Source organism: Cenococcum geophilum (genome assembly GCF_001692895.1).
Source record: "Cenococcum geophilum 1.58 unplaced genomic scaffold K441scaffold_109, whole genome shotgun sequence".
In the NCBI taxonomy this organism is placed as follows: Eukaryota; Fungi; Ascomycota; class Dothideomycetes; order Gloniales; family Gloniaceae; genus Cenococcum; species Cenococcum geophilum.
In genome coordinates, this window is record NW_027137667.1 from 84,606 (window position 1) to 110,529 (window position 25,924).

At 50.5% G+C, this 25,924-nt stretch overlaps 9 protein-coding genes across 9 annotated transcripts; 3 read left to right on the top strand and 6 right to left on the bottom strand.

Annotated features, from left to right (window-relative positions):
• Positions 1-6,205: 6,205 nt before the first annotated feature.
• Positions 6,206-7,241, bottom strand: K441DRAFT_671764 (uncharacterized protein). Its single transcript, XM_067650460.1, has 4 exons — positions 7,134-7,241; positions 6,748-7,083; positions 6,667-6,694; positions 6,206-6,617 (listed from the first exon to the last, which is right to left on the bottom strand). The coding sequence occupies exons 1-4, from the start codon at positions 7,155-7,157 to the stop codon at positions 6,547-6,549; spliced, it is 459 nt and encodes a 152-aa protein (XP_067496325.1). The 5' UTR covers positions 7,158-7,241; the 3' UTR covers positions 6,206-6,546.
• Positions 7,242-7,472: 231 nt separating this feature from the next.
• On the bottom strand, positions 7,473-8,773 carry K441DRAFT_671766 (ribosomal protein S30). Its single transcript, XM_067650461.1, has 5 exons — positions 8,556-8,773; positions 8,360-8,432; positions 8,259-8,299; positions 8,018-8,122; positions 7,473-7,954 (listed from the first exon to the last, which is right to left on the bottom strand). The coding sequence occupies exons 2-5, from the start codon at positions 8,376-8,378 to the stop codon at positions 7,931-7,933; spliced, it is 189 nt and encodes a 62-aa protein (XP_067496326.1). The 5' UTR covers positions 8,379-8,432; positions 8,556-8,773; the 3' UTR covers positions 7,473-7,930.
• Positions 8,774-9,099: 326 nt separating this feature from the next.
• Positions 9,100-9,858, top strand: K441DRAFT_506675 (uncharacterized protein; the record flags this gene model as incomplete). The annotated part of the gene is made up of 1 exon (XM_067642060.1): positions 9,100-9,858. A coding segment is annotated over one exon (759 nt), but the record flags the coding sequence as incomplete, so codon positions are not given.
• Positions 9,859-11,347: 1,489 nt separating this feature from the next.
• On the bottom strand, positions 11,348-12,286 carry K441DRAFT_683043 (uncharacterized protein; the record flags this gene model as incomplete). Its single annotated transcript, XM_067651651.1, has 1 exon — positions 11,348-12,286. One exon carries the CDS (start codon positions 12,284-12,286, stop codon positions 11,348-11,350), a length of 939 nt encoding a protein of 312 aa, XP_067496328.1.
• A 1,020-nt stretch (positions 12,287-13,306) lies between these two features.
• K441DRAFT_671773 (uncharacterized protein) lies at positions 13,307-15,115 on the bottom strand. Its single transcript, XM_067650462.1, has 2 exons — positions 14,668-15,115; positions 13,307-14,616 (listed from the first exon to the last, which is right to left on the bottom strand). The coding sequence occupies exons 1-2, from the start codon at positions 14,957-14,959 to the stop codon at positions 13,802-13,804; spliced, it is 1,107 nt and encodes a 368-aa protein (XP_067496329.1). The 5' UTR covers positions 14,960-15,115; the 3' UTR covers positions 13,307-13,801.
• Positions 15,116-17,536: 2,421 nt separating this feature from the next.
• Positions 17,537-18,165, top strand: K441DRAFT_24113 (uncharacterized protein). The gene has a single exon (XM_067640716.1). The coding sequence runs from the start codon at positions 17,616-17,618 to the stop codon at positions 18,027-18,029; it is 414 nt and encodes a 137-aa protein (XP_067496330.1). The 5' UTR covers positions 17,537-17,615; the 3' UTR covers positions 18,030-18,165.
• A 136-nt stretch (positions 18,166-18,301) lies between these two features.
• On the bottom strand, positions 18,302-19,536 carry K441DRAFT_701657 (uncharacterized protein; the record flags this gene model as incomplete). Its single annotated transcript, XM_067653357.1, has 3 exons — positions 19,124-19,536; positions 18,803-18,979; positions 18,302-18,591 (listed from the first exon to the last, which is right to left on the bottom strand). The coding sequence occupies exons 1-3, from the start codon at positions 19,452-19,454 to the stop codon at positions 18,302-18,304; spliced, it is 798 nt and encodes a 265-aa protein (XP_067496331.1). The 5' UTR covers positions 19,455-19,536.
• A 1,982-nt stretch (positions 19,537-21,518) lies between these two features.
• On the top strand, positions 21,519-21,946 carry K441DRAFT_24131 (uncharacterized protein). The gene has a single exon (XM_067640718.1). The coding sequence runs from the start codon at positions 21,644-21,646 to the stop codon at positions 21,875-21,877; it is 234 nt and encodes a 77-aa protein (XP_067496332.1). The 5' UTR covers positions 21,519-21,643; the 3' UTR covers positions 21,878-21,946.
• Positions 21,947-25,042: 3,096 nt separating this feature from the next.
• On the bottom strand, positions 25,043-25,519 carry K441DRAFT_683047 (uncharacterized protein; the record flags this gene model as incomplete). The annotated part of the gene is made up of 1 exon (XM_067651652.1): positions 25,043-25,519. One exon carries the CDS (start codon positions 25,517-25,519, stop codon positions 25,043-25,045), a length of 477 nt encoding a protein of 158 aa, XP_067496333.1.
• Positions 25,520-25,924: the final 405 nt, after the last annotated feature.

The following is a 25,924-nucleotide window of genomic DNA, read 5'->3' on the forward strand; positions in this document are numbered from 1 at the left end:
GGGTCTGATTTATGAGATAAGCATGAGCTAGTTACCCACGTTAAAAGGGGCAACCTGCAAGACCAATAACAGTAAAAACGCATGAAGTGATCATAGGAAAATAAAAGCGAGAAGTTCCCAGCAGCAACGAGACAGCAAGACAGACAGCAAGACAAACACAAGTAGATTATTTAGTTTCGCATTGGTATTAAATACAAGTCCCCAAGTTCATGCAACCAAAATGCAGAATGGCAACACTAAAATCTAAGCATGGCCGACCATGAGATCGGTCATGCCGCTCTATCCCATACGCCACTCCATCCCACACGCCGTAGCCACAAGCGCCTCGAAGTCACAAACATAGAGAGAATTTTTGCAATTCAAAGCCATGATCCCCATAGCATAACCACAACTAAATTACCTTCTTTGAATAACGGCATTGTGGTAGTAATCTAATCCTTTCCCTCACGAACGGAGGAGATATAACTCGCTGGCATGCTCGGGTGAGACGATGTCAAAGTATTCAAGGACAGGCCTTCATCATGCGATATATCCTGAGATTCCTGTGGAGATGATATAATCTACTCAACCTCTTGAAAGAACGGAGGCGTAATGGGTATCCCAGGTTCCTCCGCTCCGGATTCCTCCGAGTCAACATTCTTCCCACGTACGGGTTTACCGATGTATTCGTTCTCCTTGACGGTGTAGTAGTCTTTCACCAATGAGATTGGAAGCGTCTCTTCACCTTGCGACTGCTTAGACGTAGTAAAATGTTTGGATGCCGCATCTCCAGTCATCTTGTATCCCATAACCGCTTTTACCATTTCAGGATCAAGTCCACGTGATCGAGAGCTTACGTTGGCTTCCTGTCTAGCATCGATAGCTATCCTAAGAACCCGGACCTTCGCGATAGAATTCTTCCGTTCCGTTGACTCCGGATCAAAAAGATCTTGATGGGCGAGTTCGGCGGTTAATTCCTCGTAGAGTTTTGCGAGCTCGGCGGAACGGTCAACTTTGGAGGCTAGAGGTGATATATTTGCTTGTTCCTTAGCACTACAAGCCTTAGCCTTTCCTTTATCCGCCGATTGCGAAGCTTCCCTAGCCTTTGGTGATTTCTCCTCCAGATGCATCTTATCATAGTATGAGACAGATGACTTCCGTCCCTTGGTCATGCCATCAATCATCATTTTCTGTTCACCAAATTCGATACCGTCATCAATAGCGGAGGTGCTTTGAATCTCTTCGGTTTGTTGTGTAGTTGGCTGTGGGGTTGGACTAGTATCAAGAGTACCACCTTCTGGAGTAGCCGCGGTCTTGTTCTTCTTCTTTTTGGGTTTCTTGGACTTAATCGGAGGCTGAGCTACGGGCTGCAAAGGATCTATTGGCTGGGCGGCAGTTTGACCAAGGGACGCAGTAATAGGCATGGTGGACAATGGAGTTTCGGCGGATAGTGAAACCACGTCATCCGGTTGAAGACTATCGTTGGAGCTAGTAGGAGGTATAGCGTCGCCGGCGTCTTGATTAATGCCGACTATCTCCATACCATCAACATCTTGTTCTGCCGATGTGTTGTACCTCGATGGTGGATCCTGGATTTGCTGCCGCGCTTCTGCTTTCATGGGTTCAGAAACAGAATTATCCGCAAAAGTGCTCTTATTATCTGTTAATGGAGAGGCTGTATCTTCGTTAGGAGTGACGTAGGTGATCTGTGTAAGTGGCGACCGAGCTTCAGCACTATCACTTTTTACCGTAGCAGTAGGCAGTCGGGTTGATCTTAGCTTGATACGTGGAATGGCAACCTTTGCAGCAATGGCTTTGCGCTTCTTCTCCTTCTCCCCCTCTTGCCCTGCAGCCTCTAGATTTCGGTTGATTCTAAGTCCCGGACCTTCCGCTAAGCTTTCATTCTGCTTTTTCGGCGCTAGGGTGACTGGTACATCCTGAAGATCAGGAGACGGAACAACGACTTGTACTTTCGTCTCCCCTAGCTGGTAAGATGAGCTACCTTTGCCATCTATCGGCTCCGATTCCTGCTTGCCTTTGCCGGGGGGAGCAGAGTCGTTACCGGAATTAAGAGCTGGCTCCAGAAGAGTTTCCTCTTCCACTACATCAGCCTTGCTATCTTGAGTACTCTGACCATGTTTTCCCTTGATGCTCCCTGCCTCGCTTATCGAGGACGAATCTAAGTCAACTCTGGTTTCTGTGAACATTGTTGATTCAACGGTCTTTGGTTTAGTAAGCTCGGCCTCCTTAGAGGTGGAAGACTCAGCTATCTTGGGCTTCGGAAGTTCAACCTCCTTGCCCTTCTCCTTCTTGCTACCCTTCTTCTTCGATTGTGGCTGTTTCTGCTGCTTTGCTTTAGCGAAAGGATAGAGAGACTCGGTCTGTTTGACTCCAGAATTGGGCAGCAGCGCCGAGATTGCCAAAGCCTTATTAATATCCAAGGGAGGCTCAACAAATAGCTGGCTCTGAGGTATAACGATCTCGGTATCAGCAATACCGGACCTCAAAGTTTCATGCTCGTTGACCTGTTTCTTTTGTTTGGACTCTTCTTCGGCTTCGACATCACTTCCTTGAGCTGGAACAGCTTGATCTTCCCTAGAAATCATAATCGTCGCCTCCGTGAAGCTCTTAACATCACCCTTACCATCTGACTTGGGTGATTGAGACTCTTTCGCTGAGTGAAAGCTCGCATCTTGCTTTTGGTCATCTTCGGATGCTACCTCGACGTCAGGGGTGTGATATATGGCGGGATACTCACAAACAAGGGCATCTTTGATTGGAGTCTGTGGATGTGCCAACTTTTCTAATGATTTGGTTGTAGTGGACACTTCCTGATGCAGGACAGTTGTCTCAAGTACACGTACTGGCATGGCTTTCTCATCAGACTGGATACTTTGAGCGGGGCTCTCATGCGCTCGTTCCATGATGGTTTGCGATTCAGTGGATGTTGGTGTGGCATCGCTCAAAGGCTTTTCCTCCGCGGGATTTGGCGTCACGTCCGCGTCCTCCGTTAGTTTGGTAGGAGCATCAGTATTTATCTCCGATATTTCAGAAGTTTTCCCTTTATTCGTCATGTCAGATTTTTTGCTCGGCTGCGTGGGGCTAGCGACGGTTTCATCAATCTTTTCTTCCTTCACCGCCGGCTTCGACTTCTTTGGCGAAGACTTCGCAGATTTTCTCTTGGGCTTTTTCATTTCTGGGCTACCCTTCGTCGCAGGGCTTCTATGGATAGACGCACGTAGTAAGTCACTCCTGGCATCTTGTGGAGAATATAAAGGCAGAGTAGTCGCCACCCTGGCGCGTTCGAATGAGCTATTGTACTCCTCTTGCTGATTAATCTGCGGGACACTAGGTGCGCGTCGGCCAGCCGTATACTGCTTGGCATTTTGGAATTCTTGTGAAACAGTTTCTCGTATGGCCATCGGTATGTTGCTGTAATGGGAAGGACCCCCAGCCGAACCGCATCGAATGCCGTGAGAAAATGGGAGGCTCATTCGGCGATTTTTGGCATTATTTAATTGACGCTGATTCCACGACTTTTCAAATATTGGAGGTGTGTAGAACTTCTGTGGTACTTGCACAAAGAGAGGCCTGCCGTTGAATTCAATTCCATTCAGTTGCAAAGCCTTACGAGCTTCTGAAGCGGTGTTGAAACTGGAAAGGGTTAATATTACGGATATTAGGGGGGTGAAATAGTGTCAAACATACTGAACAAAGGCGTAGCGGTGCCTATTCTTATCTTCCTGAATTCCAGCCTCTATGATAGGAAAACCTGTGGATTGCTCGAAAAACCGCTTAAAGGTAGCCTCAGTGACGTCTTTGGAGATACCATGGACCCACAAGCAGCGGACTTTCTCGCAGCTTGGCCCTATCCAATCCTTGCCGCAACCGTGCTCTGGATCTAAGTTTTCGACCATATAGTCCCCACTGTCATTTAGTGGCATTGGGTTAAGCGCTCGTGGGCCAGTGGGGTGGGGTCCGAGAGCTTTGTAGCCGGGAGCTTGAAAATGCGTTGACTCGAGATCGAGTGGCTGCTGGGAATCATCAAACGGCGGAAAAGGTTCGGTACCTTGATTATGAATCGCTGTAGTGTTGTGATGTTCCTGCTGATGAGGCACAGAGGAAAATGACGAGCCTTGCTGACGAGGATCGTGATAGGACCCCTGATAAGGACTTCTGTCTCTAGTATGTTGTCCGTAGCCACCACGGCCGTACGAGCCCGATGAAAATTTTGGACCTCTTCCTGATTGAACTGAGAAACTAGGTTTGCTCCTTCCTCTACCTCGAAACGGGCCTTGTGAGAATCCAGTGTTGGCAGGGCCGTATGGGTTATAAAGTCTACTCTCTCTGTCTGGACCAGATCCATGAGCATGACCTGAAATATTCACTAACACGTCCTGAGGTCCTACGCCCGTAACTTGTAACTGACGGATGACTGTATCTGGTGGAGATTGTTGGTAGTTTGTCACCTCCGAAATGGGTTGCATTATCGCATTAGAATTGCCATTGTACATATGGCGAAGGTCTGGAGGAGGACCAACCATTATGCTTGCATTTGGTATCATTGCTTGATAAGTCATGTGAGCTACGAACTGCTGACCTTGCGTGAGTTGATTGGGGACGAATTGTTGACCCATTGGGTTTGGAAGCACACCCGTTACATTTCGGTAGTTCTGAGACGGCATGGGTACTACCATTTGATCCTGAGCTCTGGCTATCTCTACAGGAGCTGGATACAAGGGTGAGGGTGAGATAAATGAAGCTTGGCGTGCCATTGAGTCATTGCCAGGATGACGAGGTCCAACATTCTCGGCATATCCAGCAGAAGATTGACGAGATTTCCCTTGTGGTGATGCATTATAAGGAGCTGACGCCTGCCTCAAGCTTGGTTGTCTAGCATGCATGACAGGATGGATTACTGGAGTCTCCGGCACACTGGATATTCCAGGATGAGGACCATTGCGAACCTTCTTATTCATTGAGCCTGTCTGCGCATTTCTTGGTGTAGCTGGCCCTGGGAGGTCAGGTTTTGCCTCAGCTGAGGCCGTTCTCCTAAGGTAGGGCTTCGGCAAGCTAGGTTGAACTGTTGGAACTTGGGCATTCTTTGCACTTCTTGAACGCTTGGCTACTGTAATTTCTGAAGGAATGAAGTTAGCACACCCGCTCAGTCCACACAGATAATATACTCGAGATGATTCTGCCAATGGACTTACGTAGTGGCGCGTTCGCAGTGGACGCAATCTGTGAAGCCTCCTCTGTGGGAGGGAGACTTAGTAGAGGGCTCTTAGGTGCTGGCTGAGTTTCTTGCGCTTTGTTCTCAACTGTGTTTGAGGTTTCTTGTTTTGCTTCAACCGCCCGCTGCTGCTGTTGATAAAGTTTATCAAGAGACAGTTTCATTTGATTTAGCGCTTGCCATAGGAATGGCCGACCATGGGAGCCAATCTCAGCTGGTTTGAAAATTTGATCAACAACCTCTAGAGGAGCCGTCTCGGAGCTGTAGGTAAGCTTGCAGACATCTTTCAATCTGTGCTTGTTCCGTAAGCTCCAGTCAACCGCGAAACCAGTGACTGCATGAATGTTCATTGCTCCGATATGCTGTAACACAGATACGAGGAACGGCGCAGAATCTAGATGAATATCGTAACTGTCGAAGAAATCGTGTATCTGGGCTCCTGGGTAGATTTCCCGACACTGCGCCGGGAATTGTGCAATCAAGCGCTGTGCGAAGTCTTGCACACCCGCATTCTTGTTGCTCCGGACGATGACGGGCGGGTAAGGAGGAAGGTAAGGCTCAGAACCTAGCGATCGAGGCTCGCGCCGGCCTAGTCTCGTTGAGAATAGCGCCATCCTCAAGGAGGCTGGATTTTGTCTGGTAATGTGTACAACCGTACGTCGAGATACAAAAGACAGCTTCACGGGGTAACCTTAGTGCGTAAGGTAGAAGAGAGCACGGGGGGAACGAATGCGACAGATGCAGGGTAGTCCCTGACAGGTCGAGCCAGAGAAAGAAGGGAAGAAAGGAAGGAGGTAGCAGAAAAGCAGAAAAGAAAGAGGGCGAGGTTTTGTTGTGGACGATGTTATGGTTGATGTGACACAGGCAGGTGAATGAAGAAGGCGGTCCAAACTAGTGACTTAGGTGAATTGATGTTTCCCACTTTTGGAAACTTGAGAGCACCTTCAAGCGGCGAATATGCATATAACGCAATTCCACACGTGGCAGCAGGAGACGGTAATGGATGGAATACTAGCTACAGAAGTCATACCAACTGCCATCAGCGGCACTGCTTCCGACTCAACCTAACTATAGCAGACCAATTTAAGTTTCTTTGCAGCATCCCGACCGCAGATGAAGTTGCTGGTTTACAAGAGGCAAAGGCGAAATGTGGGAAACTGCGTACTTTAATGAGCTGTGCTTCTGCAGAGAACCGTCCTACACTTTTTTTTCGTTTGCCACGAGCCGGTTCGCTGTCGCAAATAATCTAAAAACCCGTTTGCATCAAAACCAGCCAATGCATACGTCTTGGTGAATTTTGTGGTTATACAAAAATGCTCTTAATTGGTCTGCCACTATACAGAGCCCGTCTCCTTGGGTATTGATTTAAGCAGTGTTAGAATTTCAGACTGGCTCTCCCCAATAACTACCTAAAATCAGCTGTAGCATAAACAACAGCACGTAAGAATACTCACCTGCTTTACCTTGGTGCCAATCCACAACCTATTCGTAAAAGGGTCAGCTCTTGTAGTCTATCTCACTCAAGCTACACGAACCAATGGGCGTTGAAAGCTATCGGCGTTCTCCTTGAGCTTCCTTATAGCATCTGTTTCATCTCTAGCTCCCCTGATCACCCTTCCGGGAGCACCAGATCCTTGTCCACCCAAATATTCTAATATGCTTCTCAACTGGTCGCTTGTTGGCGGAGCTTCGGTAACGTCCAGCTCGAATTCGGTGCGCTCAGCTTTGCTCTGTGTGCCATGGTGACTTGCTTGATCCTCTGTCTCATGGGCTGTGGAAGATGCGTTGGCTTGTTTGAGGAGTGTAAGGACGCGGGTTGAGGCGGGGACGGACGGCTTGTGGAAGAGGGTCACGACGTCCTTGGCGCCGGCCTAGATAGACAGTTAACAGTTCAATCGTCAATTAAAATGTATTGTTTTACCTCTTTGAACAGCTTTCTAAACATTATAGGTGTTATGGTTTGTGGTTTGTGTGGCTAGTCAATTCTATTCTCATTGGAAGATGAAGCTAAGCTTCAGTCTTGTTGAAGTTGCGAACGCCTGTGACGTCCTTCGCGTCGTGCCCAATTAAATTAGTCTTAGGTCTGATTGACGACCTTTCAGATAAAAACATTTTGAAGACAATAATTAAGTTAACTCATATGCTAGAATATTTTTATGCCTACTAAATTAGTAATATAACTTTGCTTCGTTCATTAAGCTCTTTGTATTAGAGGACAACTTCGAAAGTTTACTCTTTTTCATTCCTTGAGAGGGGCCATCTGGAGGCAATCCTCATCAACTGTCGTATCACCTCGGTTGAAAATTGTCTAGCTCTAGTATAGGTTCGTGCATTGATTGTAAGTTACTCGTTTGAAGGTTTCCAGAGATATTGACATCTCGTGCTTGCAAACGATATCATGCGGTTCTTCCATCATTGCAAAATTCAGATTTGAGACAGGACGTAGGGCCGGCAAAATCGGAAGAAAATTGGAGCACAAAAGGCCTCAGTTGTCAAAAGATCCCATGCAAAGCCAAGTATACAACATGCGCCGAGTTATGTCCCTTTCCTCCCAAAGAGTGGGTCCCATCTTCAAGTGAACATCATGTTTCTACCTTGGCGACGCGATTCCCAGTGCCTCTGATCCAGAGCCATAGCCATTTCCGAGAGTCAAGAATTTATGAAAGCCGTCCCAAGCTGATTGTGTTCCTTCCCATATCCTGCGTTGATTTACATTCTCTATGACGTGGGGTTGGGGTTCATCTATTTGCCGGTCAGCGATCTCTGAAAACACAAGAGAATTTCTTATGGAGGCGAGATCCGTACCTTCCGCTTGCCTCCAGTCATCGTGACGTTGACAAATCGACGAGTGTATGTTATTCTCTTCTTGGCGCGGCCTTTGGGGGTCTTCTTCTTCTCTTGCGGCTCAACCTAACAGGATCAGGAGATTAGCTAGTCTTTCTTATTGGGCATTGCCCGAAAAGAGTCCATTTTGCGATTTGAAGTCCGCCAGATGTGTTCCCAAAGTGCATCCTGCATTCCCATCGACTCATCGGGCTTGGCGTACCTTTGGTGTTTGAGACTTGACCTTTCCAGCACGAGCAAGAGCTAAAATAGAGTATTAACAATAATTTTTATTAAAAACAAAAAATAAACATATTTTCTTACATCCGTGAACTTTACCCATGATTGCGATTGGTGGGTGCGAAGTTTGTGATGAGCGTAGGTCGAGAGAAGAGGTCTGGTAGAAGTGGCGAATCGCAAGTCAGTCAGGGTTCTAGTTTGAGGAGTGTAGTTGTCGCAAAGACGGGGGTGATGCCGTTAAAGACTTCGCAAGAAAATAAGTTGGAATCTATAGACTTACAGGTCAAGTGGAGCTGTAGGCGGCTGTAGGTGGCTGTAGACGCTGGTTGAGGTTCGAAATTCGCTGTGGTCGAGTCCGGTAACCGAGGATGAGTCAGCCTCTGATGATCTGATAAGATAGATCTACAGATACGAAAGGCTGAATGCTATCCTTGAATATTGATCCTAAGCATGCTATCTTCGACTTCTATGGAGATACAATCGTTAATCATAGCATACATGGTGGATATTCTCCCTAAAATTAATTGTCCCACCTTGAAGCATCCCGGTGGGTGTACGCTGAATATGGGCGTGTGTGGCGTGTTATCTGAGCCCCTCGGCCAACCGCAGATCTCTCCACGTCACGATACATCACTTCTGGTCATCTCCATAGGCTCGGTTCCTCTCATATCAACACAATCATTCTATTCACATTCCTATCTGTAAATAGTCAGCTTAGCCACTGCCCGAAGAACAACCTTCTCTCCCATTAGCACATTTCAAGCATCAGCTATTGCTGAAAACGCGCTGCGAAGATGCGCTTCTCAGTAGCTTCTCTACCACTTCTAACATCCCTAGTTTCAACCTCGCCACTGCCACAACCTCAATACATCTTCTCTAATCCCTCTCTTGATGTTCAAACAACCTACTGCATACCCACAGTCCACGAGTCTGCCATCCAGGCCCGCCGTATCCTCCATCTCGAAACCATCGGTACGCTTTCGACCATCTTCCCGTCGGCAAGCTCCCCATCTATTACGGAGGACCGTCCTGCAGATGTTAGCGGTGCTCCAATTGGGCTGATGGATTACTTTGGCGACTGTGAGCCCAATACAGGCAATCCCACCATTCTAGCTATCAGCATTGGTACCAGTTTCAAGAACGTTGCGGCTGGAAGCAATATCACGCTCTCGCTACGTTGGCACCCACCTTTCTCGCACTTCAAGCCTCCCAGGCATATCAGTGCCGCCTCTCTCCCGCGATTCTCGCTTGTTGGGCATTTGGAAGAGTTAAACCAGGCTGAGGTCGAGAGCCAGGGCGTGACCCAGTGCTTTGTGAAGTATCATCCTGATGCCGCGGCGTGGTTGCCCGGGAACAGAATCCATGAAAGCAAGTGGGTTCGGTTGGTCGTGGAGGAGGTGTACTGGATTGGAGGCTTTGGTGATCGCGCGTATATTGGATGGATCCCGTTAGAGGAATGGAAGGGCGTTACGAAGGACGAGGTTGAGAAGTGCAGACTCCCCGGGGAAACGAAGAAGGGTTGGAATTCCTGGTGGTCAATTTTCGGGTCGGAATCGGAAGAGAACTCTGCTTGGGAATTGTAGAACTGCTTATTCGGTTAGATTCGACCGAATTGACTATTGACGGCGACTCGGTGCATATCACGATCTCCTGATTTCATCTCGGCTTTTGGAAAGGTATATGACAGTTTACAGCGGCATCGTGGGGTCCACATGGTAGCATACAAGCATATCCTTTGCAACTCCAACTTCAATATCAAAAATTCTCCGACCGGGGACTGCCTGGCTGTCTTCCATCACTTCTATCACTAAACATCTACAGCGTTCAACCTTGTAAATCTTCTAACCGACGTCGCACAGTACATCTCCAATCCTTATCACACTTCCCACTCCTCCGCCCCGTCCCCTGCCCCTCACACAAGCTTTTCCAGAACACCCGAACGCAGCTGCGATCCGTAGCTCCGCCCCCTTTCTGTATGCCCGCTGAGTCGTTCCACAACTGCAACCCAAGCCAATGTCACCAGCAACCCATCATGCTACATTCGTGTAACCAGCCCATCCCAACTGCCAGCTGAAGTCGTATTCCCGAGAGGAAATGTCAAATGTCAAACCCCAAGTATGACCCCTGCACGAGCCTCTCCTCGCCCACGTTGCCGCGGGAGGCCTAAATCTCCCAAGCGCAAAGCAAATCTGCCCCAGGCACCGCGCCGTGTGACATGACGTGCTGCCGCCCTGCTTACGGCAATTACCTCGCACTGCCATATTGCCATATGTGGAAGCGAGGCTGTGGGGGGCCTGAGCGGGAGCGGATGGGCGAGCTTCCGACAGAACGAGTAGCAGCATCACTGGGCGTCTTCTCTGTCTTGGAGAAGAGGCGCAACGGCTGCAGAAAATGGGAACAAGCAACACTGCATGGGAGCAAAGCGTGCGGGATGTGATGGGCGTGCGTGTGCACGCACAGCATCAGGTACGAAGCACACCCAGCGCATTTATCACAGGCTGCAGCGGCGGGCGGCGCGATACAGAAAACTCAATATGGGCATGTTATTGTTGTAGATAGAATCTCGTACAGATACACCAGAACATGTGTGCCGAAAGTTCCTTTTTGCGACGGGCACAACAGGGGCTGCAGCGGTCCTCGTCAGCGATCGATGCACCGATCGGCCGCTTGCCTCTTCGTCTTTTTGTTTTTTTCCTTTCCCTTTCTTTTTCCAATGTTACCCTCGCGTTTCAAAAAGTGTGCGCGGGGTTTTCTGGCAAGCAAAGTCCTGCAGGATCCGCGCGGGATAATTTTCGCAACGTACATACACCCGCGTGTCTCTCGCCCACTCGCCGACCCGACCCGACCCGTTTTTCCATTTTGTTTTTCGGCCGACTTACTTTTAAACGGCCGCGTAGGCGAGAATGTTTAAACTTTGCAGCAAAGCACGGTTGCCGCGCTCTCGTTTTGACAGGCGCCGCCGCGCTGGCCTCCCTCGCCCACTCAAAGGGCTCGCGGCCCCGCGAAGGAGATGAGGTTGCGCACACCCAGATGTCACTGCGCAGTACGCAAGTCTCTTAGCTGCGATTGTGTTTATTGATTGTCGATCATAAAGGCGAGATTCGGACGCGTGCAGCGAATGGGCGCCTGCGTGGTGCAGTTGAGGGTGCTGGGCGAGGGCGCCACAAGGCTGCTCGACGGATTTTGGTTTTTGAGTCGTGTAAGAATAGACGGCGTGGCTTGAGGGAGGGGAAGAGACACGCGGACGCCAAAACGGCGGTGGTGGACTTCATTGCCGGAATCGATTTGCCGGCGGTTGCATGAGGGAGTGATGGTGGACTGATTTGGTCGCCTAGAGATTTGAGTTAATTGTGTGAATTCAGGGAAGAAAATTGGAGCACAAAAGGCCTCAGTTGTCAAAAGATCCCATGAGGGAGTGATGGTGGACTGATTTGGTCGCCTAGAGATTTGAGTTAATTGTGTGAATTCAGGGTTTGAGGCTGGCTTTGTGTAGCTTTGGCGCAAAAACAGGTTACTGTGGTCTCTCGGCGGTCTTTGTAACTGGTGAGGAGTTGGTGCTGGCTGATTTCGATCTTCGGGGAGGCGTTCGGGAGTTCTTAGGAGCAGGTCTTTGTTTTTTTGCCAACGTGTGACGGCGTTATTTTTATGGTTAATGGTCGAATCGCAAGTTGGTGAGTGCCCGATTTCGTAAATCTTGGAACGACTCAGAGACCCAGCTGGTGAGATATAGTTGCGAAACCCGCACGAATGCCTAGATTCCACCTTTGAAGCTTGTAACTTGAAGTATATTGTGACCATTTGCCATGTGGAAATTTTGGCTAGCGTCGCTAGCTTGGATCTGAGAAAACGCCGACCGTTAAAGTCAATGGCGAGTCGGTAGAAGCAGAGCAAATGCAGTTCAGCCACCAGCATTAGACAGAGCCACAGTGAAGTTGATTCAAATCGAATAAGGATATGAGTCGCCGATCGAGGCCCTGCAATTTTACTGTAGACCGCCGGTCTAAAGCCCATGTTGTGGTGCGACCGTCTAACGGGAAGTACCTTTTATACTAGAGCCAACTCTCCAGTCTCGAACACGGCATCAGCGATTCAATCAGGCGGTGGGCTTCCTTTTTGTCATCAGGGGCTCCTCCACTATCATCCATTGGATATCGTTCCGGCCCAGTTCAGGGTACGATTCAGGTACGAAAAACTACTGTAGGGCGTTGCTTTTGGGTATGCTAGCACGGTGCCGCGAAGAGTCGATTGATCGCGAAAGTGGCATTTTAGTGGAAAAACGATCAGAACCGATCCTAGAATATTGTTACTTAGTACTTCTTACTTCCAGCCAGTCGCGTTTTAAATCTTAGAGCTCACCTACAACGCTCATAATGAAGAGCGGATGCCATTATTTTGAGTTTGCAGGCTTGCCTCTAGCCCAGACTACGCCGCTGCCCGATGCTGTGAAGTTAACCCAAGCGACAAAATGACGATTTCCTGATATCCCGTTCTTCAACCTGCAGGCATTCACGAGAGCCTGCTGTGATTCTGGTTCAAGAGTGGAAGGAGAGCTTGGGAGCCTTCCGACCGTACGGCAGGGCCTGTAGTATTTTCGGAGCATTGCTGCAGTGAATCCGACAACCTTATCGTCCGCGCGTCACTATTAAATCTCGAAGATATTTTTAGTAATCTCGAGTAGATGCTGGGTCGCATTGTGGAAAGGAAATTAGGAGCTATCGGGCGCGATTTGGTTGTCAGAGTTGAACGGGCGATCGTTTGGCTTGATGCCTGCGCATAAGACGGATGATCGCCCTTGAACCCAGGCCATTCGTAATTCTCCCGTCGATGGAACAATAAATCGCGGTAATATTCATCTGTGAGAGTTCGTGGATCTAGTTTCCGGATCTGAAACCTCGACTTAATCAGTCGCTATTATCCAAAGCTTTGACCTCGAACGAGAATAGCACTCACCGGTAATTAATACGACGACTCTGAAATTTCCCACCCATTACAGCCACTGAATCAGGGGGGTCAGCATCAGGGATGACCCGTGGTCGTTGGAATTGAGATCGAAATAAGTGTTTCCTCACAGGTCTTCAGCATTAGAACTGTTTATGCGGGAACCCCTAATATACACTAGAAGTAGAAGTAATGAGCGTGATGGCCCAGCGCCATTCCTAGACCGTTACAGATTGTCTGGATTTAACGGCTTAGGAGCGAAAGAAACTCCATGTTTTGAAAAGCCCAAGTTCAGAACGGAAAAGTAGAGTTGTCGCGAGCATGATCTCGCGACATGAATGACAAAAGTCTGACCCTAGAAAAATGAACACAAGAACGCCTTAGAATGCGGAGATATGCAGTGCAAAACGCCTTCCCCGTCCAAATTACTGTGCAGATGGTATAAAGCTAGGCACCAGTATGCCAAAAACGAACGACATAAACATCTTTCATCAGAGAACCTGCTTGCTGCGAACCATTTTACGCCACCTAACGCCGTATCGAAATCTTCCTCCCTAAGGCTCCTCCTCAGGCCTCCTTTCGTCATGATCATGATGCAGTAATCGGAGTATTAGCAGCGGCATGGCAGCCACGCTCGTGCCGTTTCATGTTGCTGCGCACGCTGAATGCCTTGCCACATCCAGGTTGCGGACACTTGTAAGGCTTTTCTCCTGTGTGACTGTGGCTGTGGATGCGTAAGCTGCTCGGCCTGGAAAAGGCCTTGTTACATGTCTGGCAGATGTAACGGTCTTGCGATTGGGGAAACGCCGCTTGGCTAGAAGCACTGATATAGTGATGGTGCTGCCATAAGTTGGATGCATTAGCTGAATTTGGTGCGACAGGCATGGGTATCGGCTGTGGTGGGAAATTCGAAGGAAGTGGACGCTGTTGGTACATCCCCGCTGAAGTATATGGGTGATTTTCAGGCGAGTAAAACGATGCTGTAGATGCTCCGCCAGGAGATGAGGCGTATGGTGATGGATCATACGGAGAAGTGTTATATGGTGACATGGAGGATTGTGATGGAATAGAATGACGTTTTAAAATGGGTGCAGACGCAACGTGCTGTCGTTGCTGGTGCGGCTCCATGTTGTTTAGAGATTGGCCCAGATAATACGGCTGAGCCGATATCGAAGATTGGGTGGATGTGGAGGGAGACTGATTCCCGTCAACGACGGAGTCCGGTTGCATTGGAGGTGTCGGTGGTAAGGTCATTTTGGGGTTGCTCACGATCGTTGGACCGAAAGCTTGCGGTACCTGATCTAATCGATTTTCTAAATGATCAACAGAGATGCCGTTCTGCTGCTGTTGCTGTTGTGTCTGTGATGGTTGCTGTTGTTGCGATTGACGCGGGCTCTGGCCGCCTAGATTTCATGTCAGCGCTCTCAACAAAAGTCCGAAGAAAATAAAAATACCAGTTTCAGAGCTGCCACGCTCACCATCTGCAATTCCTAACAGACTCGATATGGATGGTAATGATGGTTTGCTGACTTCCTCGACAGGTGGCGATGGCGGGGACTGAGGTGCCCGCTGATACTGGTATTCCACTTGCTGATGGCTGGCGTAAGGGTTTGAGACAAGAGCCGTTGTAACGTCGGCGTGAGGATGGTATACTCGGCCTTGCGGCTGGGCGTAGAAATTGGAGTGTTGGTGTTGGAGTTGACGATGATCGTGCGCCTCGCGATCCCTCCCGCTGCCGTGCACCATGCTAGCAAGCTGCATAGCTCATAGAAAGTGTCACGACAGTCTGCGTAACAGGACTGCTCCGCAGAAGGAAGATCAGATAGGGCAGACAGTAGAAGAAAAGGAAGAGACAGAGGAAGAGGGGCAGAAGAAGCTCAAGCACGAAAGCAACCAGGACTGAGGCTTGGGCTGGAAAGCGGGAACAACACCTCGGGCCAGTACGTAAAGCGTTCAAGTATCTTCTCAAGGCGAAATCAAGCACCAGCGCGCGGAGACCAAACCGTTGCCAGTAGGGTGGGTCAGACAGGCGGCGGCCCCTGTCGAGATAATGACGGGCAACGTCGAGGAGGCGGAACGTTATAATCTGGAGAGCTGGGCGCCCACTTGTTCGCAACGGTAATGCAGATGATAGTCGAGTACAGTTAGGCTTGCCTTGCTATGGTCTGTTCGCACGTCGGGCAGGGACGGAGATCCGCTCACGGATCCTAGCCTGGCAATCTATACTGCACCGGCTATCGAGCTCTTCGGGGAATGAGGCGTGCAGGGGAGCCCACGGACAGGTAATGATGCACTGCAGATCAGCCAGGACAGCGGTCGAAGCTCCTTCACAGCGGCTCCCACGAGTCCAGCGCGACGGATAAATTCCTCGGTTAGAACTGAAGTCGTGCGGGAGACCCTGGAGTATCGGCGCAAGCCCAAAGGGAGGCGTGGAAATGGCGACGGCCAGCACGCCAGCCGCAACAGCCAACGACGACCAGATTTCTTAGTCGTGTTGACGGCCTGGCACTGTGCGGCTGCGAGCTAGGCCGAAGAGGATACGAAAAGTCGGCACCTGGACGAGTGATGCGATCTCAGGCGGTCGAGTGGTCGGGAGGATCGATCGACGACAAGCACTGCTCTCCCAGAGGGCTCCTCGTACCTGATATCCAACTGCCTCAGGCTGCCGCAGACTGCCACGCTGGGTGCACACGATCCACCACGATTCCAACGCACGCAGCAGGACTCACAACGAAATGAAAGGCCTGCAGGCCAGAAGAGACGGGCTGACGAAGGATTACGCACTATTTTGGATTGGCGCGTTCGATAGGCAGGGCACGCAGAGTACGCAGGGGTGCGAGCAACTGCTGGGAGCGGCGGAGTGGTTCTGAGGACACGAGATGAGAGAAACTTAGAAAAAGTGATACAGCCTTCGCACACTTTAAAGATCCAAGCCCCCTCCTTGTCATATCGCCTGAAGTGGGCAAAGGAATGGTTTTATTGTGCCATGCCACGCCGAACAAGGCTAACGCGGCCATGGAGCAAGAAGACGAGAGAGGCGCGGAAGGCGCTGGCTAAACGGAAGCTATCTATTGATGCCGTTGGTCCAGCGCGCCTTGTGTGCAGAAGGCACGCTGATCGACCTCTCACTAGAAGGCTTTGGAATCCTCCGAGCGAACGGCTAGAGGGTTCTGGTGACGATGATCCGCATGGCTGATCTGAGGATGCCGCTTACTTTTTTTTTGGGCCAGTAGCAGCCCGTTGCGGCTTGAACACCCCCCAGGTTTGATGACCACCACTCGACACGGCTCCATCGCCAGACCGAGCAGGTCGCAACCCGCAGGCTGCGTATGGCCTCACCATGCAGCACCGCACCTCCCTGACTCGCTGCCGGGACTGCTGCCGGCGCCGGGCCCGAGGGAGGGCACGCCGTCATCACGCCTCAAACCGCCCATTGCTCTCTTTTACCACGGAGCGTGCAGGAGGGTTTGCACTCATGCGTTTCAAGAGACAGGAGTGGTAGCCAGAGCAAGCAAGGAGGCAAGCGCGGGAAGCAAAAAGGGTTCGCTCGTGCTGGGCTAGCACCGAGGGAGGCAGCCGTCTCCGTTCGTATTTAGCTAGGACGACTGCGACGAGAGTGGATGATCCGCGAGCGTGGATGGCGGCGTTCAAGCCACGTCTTGGCCCAACTGTCTGTGGAGGATCTCTGAACGTAGCGGGTCGATCAACGCAAGTGCATGCAGCTAAACCCTGGGAGCCACGTTGGCTGCTGTCACTTTTCTGTCTCTGCCGACCTCCCCATCCAGCCATGCCGAAACTCAAGCAACTCGCGCAAATGCCGTGGCCGAAGACGCTTGCAAGATGGCTACATGCCCGCCAGAAGACTACTATTACCAAACGCCAGATCCCTGGCAGCTAGCTGGATTGAAGATGCACTCCTCCCGTCGGAGAGGGAGAGTCAGTGCGGAGTGCATTGTAGCGAGCCCACCGCGATGGGAGGGGGGGGCATTATGGATCTGCGATGGCCGAGTATCACCGTTCGTCACACGCAATCGGATGCGCGGCCAAACCCCACTGTCGGGGCGGCGAGGGTAAGTTCTTCAACTGCCTCTGGCGACGCCAAGTGGCCTCTAATATGAGCTAGAGGGTCGTCTTGTGATCGGAGGAGAGGCGGTCAAGAGGGTACAAAGCCGCCAGAGTGCCAGATGCCAGACTACCACATTGCCAGACTGTTGGTTTCCCACATGCTGCACTTGACAGTTTTCAGAAGCGCATGACGGAGCGCGCCGCTCCCAATACTTGTATTGTTTTTTTGAGGATCGGTGCTGGCCACACAGCCCGCCAGCAAAACTTGGCGAGCCAGCACCAGCAGCAGACGAGTGGACCGGAAGTTATCAGATAGGGCAGGTGGGCAGATGGGCAGATGGGCAGATGGGCAGATGGGCAGATGGGCAGATGGGCAGATGGGCAGATGGGCAGATGGCAGATGGGCAAGATGGGACAGAATTCCTGTGACATGGGATGGCTGCCGCACTTTGCAAAGCATGTCCCGACACCCCGGATCGTGCATCTCTCTGTGGAGATGACACAATCAATGCAGCCACGGCTTGGGGCGCGTTGCGCTCAACCCGAAGCGCGGATATTCTCGTCGAGGCCCCCGCACACGAGCCTGCAAGAGCGGACATGCAGGCGAAAAAGCGCGCAGGCGCGCTGGGTGCCAGCACTCGTCCACCGCGCGGTGATTGGAGGCTTTGGAGGCCCCCGGAAGCCATTAGAGGCCATTAGGGGAGTCGTCCCAGCAGCGGCGGTCGAATGGCGGAGCAGCAGTGCAGCCTGACGAAGCGGACATTTTGCTGAAGGGTACCGTGCATGATCTTCCGGGAGACGCTCATGGCCTCGCGGTGGACGGGCGAGCATGTGCAAGGATAGCCATGGACGGGTGGGCGGCCCCTGTCGTCCCTGACGGGTCAAGCTTAATCACAGCAATACGGAATGGAATCTTCGCTGCGGAAGCAGGCGATCACTCGCTACCCGTGAAAAGGAAGCCCAAAAGGCTCTAGAAGGCTTTTGGTGTGACCCACTACGAACCCTGCGTATCTCCACAGCCCTTCATAGTTTTTCATAGCCCTTCATACCCGTTCTCCATAACTCCCACCCGTTTGTTACGGCTTTGTTATTTATGGCTGTGCTCTGACAGCTTATGCTTATATCCCTCCTCGACGCCCCACCGACCCAGCGGTAGGTAACGGCGGGCGACAGTTGGTGCTGTCCACTCAACACCGCGTGCCGGGCCCAGTCTGCTAAATCAGGCATTCTGCCGGCATACTGGCGGTATAATACCGCCTCGAAGGAATGTTGGTTTTTGTTCACTGCGAGAAGACAGCCTCGGCGCACGACGGCTAAATAAAACAATGCAGGTGCGCAGTTCAGAATCTCGTACGACAGGCTGAGAAAGCGGAGAGGAGCTAAGACAGCTAAGAGAAGCTAAGAAAGCTGAGTGAAGCTAAGAGAGCTGAGAGAAGCTAAGAACGCTTCCCGGCTTTCCCACTTTCCCGCCTCCAGGATTTGATATTCCGTGATTGGCGCCCACGGGCAAAAACCAAGACTCACGATCTGCACGCTCCCCCTCATCCTCCGCACGCGCTACACTCTTTTCTTCCGGGGTGGTCCATCCCACCAGAAGAACTCGCTTGCACGCATGTTGTACTTCCCATGCTTCGTTCCCTTGCCACACGGCGATCATCCCGGTACCAGCTGCTTGAGAGTCCGCCCTTGGCTGCGACGGAGCTTGGCCAAGGCTTCAAGATTCCCACTGCAAATCCCAGATGCGGCTTGCATCTGAGGGACGACCCCGCTGCGTGAGCATGCACCGATCGGACTCACTCCGAGATGTCGAGATGTCTTCAACATTTATTGTTGAGATGCACTCACTCGCGCTCTCACGCTCTCTCCTGCTCTGGCATGCGCCCGAAGCCATCCGTCGTTGTACCGCCGTTGCCCTGTCTCCAGCATATGCCCGTGCCAAAATCGATCGATTGCTGTCCCAGCCATCACCCTGCGCGACAAAGCCATGTCTGAATACGACCGCGCCCAGCTGGAACACGGGGATATCGTCGCATGTCGCATGAAACTCATTTCGGCGCTTCTCACAAAACTTATTCATGCCAACGTTAAGGATAAAGTGAGGCTGACAATGCCAACAGTTTAGCTCGACGGAGGGCCCGAAAGCACCCGGACAAGCACTTGGACAAGCAACATGCATGCTGCTTCAATCAGAAAATCGACGAGATCCCACAGCACGCTCCTTCTCTTGCATTCTCCAGCTTCCTCTTTCGATTATTGGGTTACATGGTCCAGAGGCAGCCAATCGCTGTCGTTCCTCGACACTGGTTTAGGAACCCCTGTATGTAAGAGTGGTAAGTATTATGGACTTATCCTAATACTTCCACTGCTCGTTTCCACAAGGCTCTGGCCCCACGTGGTTAATAAGTCCAGCTTGCCCTATGGATGCGAGATTGCACCTGTTAATCGTTTCGTCAGTTGTGGCTGTCACAACTAGGACTGGCCTGTCGCCTATCCGTGAGTTTTCTTTTCTCGAAGTTTTAAAGTCCTAACCAATGCAAAACCCTCTGTTCACTTCAATCGACGCGACCTACGATAGAGAAACGACCTGTGCGTCCGTTGTCGGGCAACTGGCTGCCTTACCCTACGCAACATTCACCATACGCCTCGCTGCACGTTCATTTTGTCATAGATTGTTCAAATCAGCGCCTTCTGCGAGATAGCCCTTGGCGCGGCCCGTGGGCCAACTCATAGATCCGGCTGTCCGGACCAGCCGTTCGCGGCCGATGTGTGTCAGCAAGTCCTTTGCTCCTCCGCATGCTGTTCGTCCTGGCTGTTCACTTGGAGTGTTGACTCAAGCCACACATCCTCTAGCGAACAGCAAGGCGGCCGCAGTGATTTATTTGGACTGGCGTGGCGTGGATCTGAGGTCAAATCCACTCTAATGCTCCGGTCCAAATCCAATGCACCATACCTAAATAGGAATAGTAGTCACCTATATAGGCTAGCCCGTCATTTTGGATCCAATTGGCGCGAATGTTCGTGCCGGTCCAAATAGATCACTGAGTGGCCGAAAACCATGTCAGGCCAGGCCTTTAAGGGTAGTCCGCGGAATGAATTTGTGATTACCGCTGCCCTGATCGGCAGTGGGGTATGATGCAAGACCCTCACTTATTCCCCAGTGTTGGTCTTCAGAACAGCAGTTGCATATTCGATAGCTTCGATACAATCATTCCACAGTTCGGAGAAAGTATCACCAAGTTGAAGGTAAAAATTAGAGCTCGCTAATCCGAGCGGTGGGCTCCTGTCGAGCACTGTGCCGCTCGAGCTTGTTGGATGCGATGTCTCGCGGATGGACGAACCCTTGCTCCAGATCACAAGGCATGGGTAGGAGAGCTGAGGGAGAAACTCTACCAAAAGCAAATGCCATAGCACCCGAAGAGGAACCCAAGCGTCAATGGTCTCACTAAACGGGACTGATAATGTTGAGCATAACCTAACTGACGGAAAACGGTCCAGGCTTAAGGCCATGTACAACCGTTTTAAGGCTATATTCCGATGCTCATATTGCGCGTAACAAGGGCCCGGAGAGCTGCTGACGTAGATCCAACCCCCCACGAATGAAGGAACAAACTCGGTTGGCCAAACTACCTCCTGGAACGCCTCCAATGCTGCGCCAAGTCTCAGATCAGTCGGAGTCGCGCCTACTCGACTCAGCTTCTTTTCAGGCCAAGGTCACTCTTGCCTGGCCTCGAACTGACCCCAGCCACTGGGATGCAACAACGATATGATGTGCCGTCGATACATAGCCTGCGTTGCCTGGTACATTTCAAGCCCTGGCCTTCTGCCACCCACGGACGTCTTGACCCTTTTTTACAGAGGATCCAGGGCTTACAAGGGGCGGACTGATCAGTGGTTAGGCCGACAGCATTGCCACTATGCAATTTATACAGCCTTGTAATGGTTTAAATTTTCTATTGTCTCATTTTGAACAATATCTTTTGAAACATGGAACATCATGATTTCTCGAAATGATTTACGTGTTCCCCTGTTCTTGTTGTTTAGAATGCCGGCATAGGTGTAGCAGATCCTCAATATCACCCCATGAGTGCATAGGGATTTTCTCATGGTGTGTCAGACGTCTCACTGCTTGCCTTTACGGTTATTAAGCCACCATATCCGCGCCATCCCTCCATTCGATACTGTCACCCCTGTTTATACCCAATGAGGTCTCCAACACGGTCCGCTAGGGCTAGTGTTGCAGAAAACACCCTAAGGAAGAACTTCGGATCCCTCTCTGTTGCCGGTGCAATATCCTTTTTCGACTTCCGCAGCGTGGCTTCACAGGCATGATCGCTGGCAGGTTTTTCAGGACGCAAGACGTGCCTGATGCCCCGGAAGCATCCGAGAATTCGAAGAATGAAAATCACCAGCGCCAGACGGTACAGTAGATGCCCGGCAGGATGGCTCCATCGCCAGCATGTAGCAACAAATCTAGCAGGTTACCTGGTCCTGTTTAGCCATGCTCATGGCGCTCTTCGTGGCAACGCACTATTCTGCAAGCTCCCAGAATCGTACGACGTTTTAACATGCTCATTTTACCGGCAGGTTTTCAGTCGCTGAACACAACTGCCTAGCTTTAGGATCTACGCACGCATACGCGCACTAAAAACAGAATATACACATTCCTGGTGCCCTTTGTGGCCGAGGAGATGGGTTTCAGTCACTCATAAATATTCATTTAAGCTCTCTATTACGACAAGTGCATGGGAATTAAGCCGCCGTGACACTTCATATAAAAGTAAACAGTAGTGATCAGTTTATATTCATTCGACATAACATTGCATACTACTTTAAACACACTCCACTCACCTGACTCCCACAGTCGATATGCTCGGTGACGTTCTTGGATGGCCCTGCTGCATGCATTGTCCCACGGAATCAGGCATAAGACTAGCCCCCATTGATTACGATGAGCGGAGAACCCGCGCGCCAGCGATCAACGGATACCAAACCTGTCACCGGGGTAGTAACTTCTCGCCCACCCTGCCAAGCGCTGCACTTAGATATGACTAGCCCCCAAGCCACCGCTTCGGTGCGCGGAAATAATCTCAGGGAATACGCACCTCAAGACCAGAAACCGGCAAAACGTTCTCAGCCGTGGCCCCGCCTCGCTCCATCCCTCTCTCCCCCAGTCCTACTCAACACAGCAGGTCTATGACAGCCCGCTCCGTTTGGAGGCCCACTACTGCCTGCGCCACCCGCTTCTTAGCCTCCTGATTCGGCCTGTTCCGCGCCATCTGAAACGCATTTGGATCACCATTTCTGGCGGTTCTCGCCCATGGCCACGCACGGAGTCGTTGTGCCCACTGCTCGGGGAGGGGTGAGGGCAGTGCTTTTGCTGCATGCGGTCCTGGACGCCTAAGTAACGTGCCGTTGATCGGTACTTGTAGGAGCAGCAGTTACGTGACCATCCCGAGGCCGTTTTATTTCTTCTTCTCCCTTTGCTTTCCCGTGCAGAGTAGCGCAGGCCAGCACGGGCTTTCTGCACCGTTCCACGGAGAATTGCTGGCGGGGACTCACAGCCGCGACCGTCTCGCCGCACAGTTCAGCGGCGTGCTAGTGCTGGGCCTGAGACTGTGGGGAGGGGGGAAGGGGGAAGGGGGAAGGGGAAAGCGTTCGAAATGGCGTGACTCTGCCTATCACTTCTACTATGTGTCTTGTATCTTGCTGGGAATAGAGGGTAGGAAATCCTACGGCTTCTTCTGAGGTCGCCGACTGGCCTTGTTTTTCGACCACGGCGAAGCGAATGGGGTCTCTTCGGGGCTGAGGGCAAAATATTGATATCAGGGATTTTTTCGAGGCATACGGATTCGAATAGGAGAGAATGCCGAGTTCAGGGGTGAGCGAGCGAGACTAAGAATAGAGGCGGACTCCTGTGATGCTGCTTGCAGAAGATGTCTGAGCTATATTTTATTTGAAATATATTCGGGGTTCAATTCATTTTCGGACTCAATATCTTACGTGTAGTGAGAAATCCCGGCTGCTGCGGAGAAGATATCTCTGGTTGAAGCAACGGAAAGTTCATTTTAGGGAAGCTGGGATTTATCCCTGAGAAAGGAGGACACGGGTAGCTTCGTATGTGCTTTCTTTGTTCTAGACAGATGAAAATACGTTAATGCCATCGTGCAATTCATCTAGAGGAGATATATTGTCTTTATTGATGTTGTCTTCTTTGAGAAGAGGATACGAATTTTGCTGCAAGGCTGCCCCTGCACTCATTACTCGTAACAAACAGAACCATAACCATACTTTTGCTTATCTCGTATGACAGAAGAACTTGCTAAATGTGATATGGGTGAAGTTCCGATTGTCTTTTGTTGACCGAAAAAGGCGGTTTCTGCAACTGTTTCTACATCAGTAGAGCTCACCGAATTCCGTTTACTAAACCAATGAAGCGCAACTAACAATTTTCCAAAGTTGCACTCAGGTCTTTCGAATAGATCTCAAGTTGCTTCAAGGCTCTGAAGCTCAATCGTAGGCTAACAGTAAGCACCTAAAACCCAACTTCCGGTTCGCAGTTCGATTCACTATCGTAACAATGTTCGTCATATTTCGAACAACAAAACATGCTTCATCAAAACTTAGATTACCTTTGGATATCACCATCGTTAGGAATAATTAACTAGATGAATAGCTAATAACAGAATGCAGCAACAATTTCCCACTTCTTATCAGCTTACTATTTGACTTTCCACATATATTCTCGGCATTTTCGGAACCCTCGGAATCTCTCTCCTCTACACCCGACCTTATATCCGTTAGCTTCCTGCTATCTCTGATTTGTTTTCAGAGCCGTTGCAAAGGGCTCTCCCGATCGTCACAACAATAAACTGCCTAAACGGCCATAGCCCTCCTACATACTCTCTTCGAGCCGTCGATACGTATAACAATGACCTGAATCAACAGAGTGCTTGAATAAACAAACAAGAGTTGGGAAAGGCCGCGAATAGATTGATTAAAAGAGCCAGCGCGATACCTTGTATATATGGAACAGACTGGCCGGAGAGGAGTTTCGATTGCAAGGAGAGAAGAGACTTGTTCTCCTTACAGAGATTACAGGATTGTGTGAAGGGGTAAATACACAATCCACCCTCAAAGTTTTGTTTATTTCGACCTCTACCTACTATAAACTGAATCCACCTCCTGCCAATTGGGGTTCTTTAGTCATTCCACTAAATCTCGTTTAAAAGGGGGAACATAGCGCGCTAGGTTTTAGGGAATTTCTAGAACTACCTAAGCTTATTTATGACTTAACACGTAGATTGGTATTACGCTGTATTAAACCAATTGCCGAATTAGGTAGATAGGTAGATTCAGTTTATAGTAGGCGGAGGTCGAAACTTTGAGGGCGGATTTTGTATTTACCCCTTGTGTGAATTTGTGATTATTGGACGGCTTTTCAATTAACCAATGCGAGGAAGTATGTTCTCTTAGTTTAGTGGGTTGAACTGTTGCTCTGCCAGTCGCTTTCAGACACGTCTAGGAGTAAACTGAACTTCAACACTTGCATAGTGAGTATTGTAGTTTACTACTGGACTTCCTTGAACGAGCAGACTATAACCATCCTCACTCTCAGATTCCATCAGCTAACGTAGATGACAGTCTTTCACAGAGACGGATATCACCACTCCACTCCATTGATATGACCTACCTGCTCCCATCGTTCATCCAAGACGAACTCCACCCCTCCCACGAACTACAATACTTACCTTCTCACTCCCTCTCTCAAGGCCCATCCCCTCCTGAATTCGGCCCGCGATCCGGATACACAATCCCCTCCTCCGCAATCCCCTTTTTCCTCCCCGTCCTCGCACTACACGCGAAGCTCGCAATCCGATCATTAAAGCTCCAGCCCCTAAGCTCACCAACCCCCTCCTGCCCTATACTCAGAATCAGCCCGTTGCAGTGGCGATTGGACCAGAAGTCGCAGCGCGTGCCCGGGTCGGGCCGCACCGACGAGATGCTGCGGTACCACGGCGCCTCCAGGTTAGTGCATGTGCGGTTGCCCGCGTTCGTGGTGTCGTGGTTGCACTGGCCTTGGAAGTCTTCGTCCAGGCAGTACGTCACGGCGCCGAACTCAGTGGCGGAGCGGCGGGATGGAAGGATCTGTTTGCTGTGCGCGTTGGGGTCCGAGAGGTGGGTGGGAGCGGCGAGGGCGAGGGCGAAGAGTGTGGTGGTGATGAGGGTCGGCGTGGTGTGCATTTTGTTGCGGTAGATAAGTGGAAGGTTTGGCTTGGCAATTTACTGAGATAGAATGGAGAATCTCGGCTTGAGAAGTTGTTTTTGAAATCGTTCTAGTAGTGAGAATCGTGTTTCGACACACGATAGGAGGTGATTTCTTATATCAGGGCTCCAAACCAGACGGTAATTGTCCTGACAAAGGCCCAGCATTGGCTTCTTTGTCTTATTGTCTAATTATCGTCTGTGCGCTTGATATTACAAGTTCTTTGTTCATGCTATTGCTAAACAAAGACATCCCACAATCCATTGCCTCATGGTTTGACACTGCCTCGTACAAAGGTCCGTAGCCTTGCTTAAGCTAGACTAATGAGGATAGTGTTGCTAGGTCTCAAAAAAAAGCCGAGTGAACCCAATTGTAGAGGGATA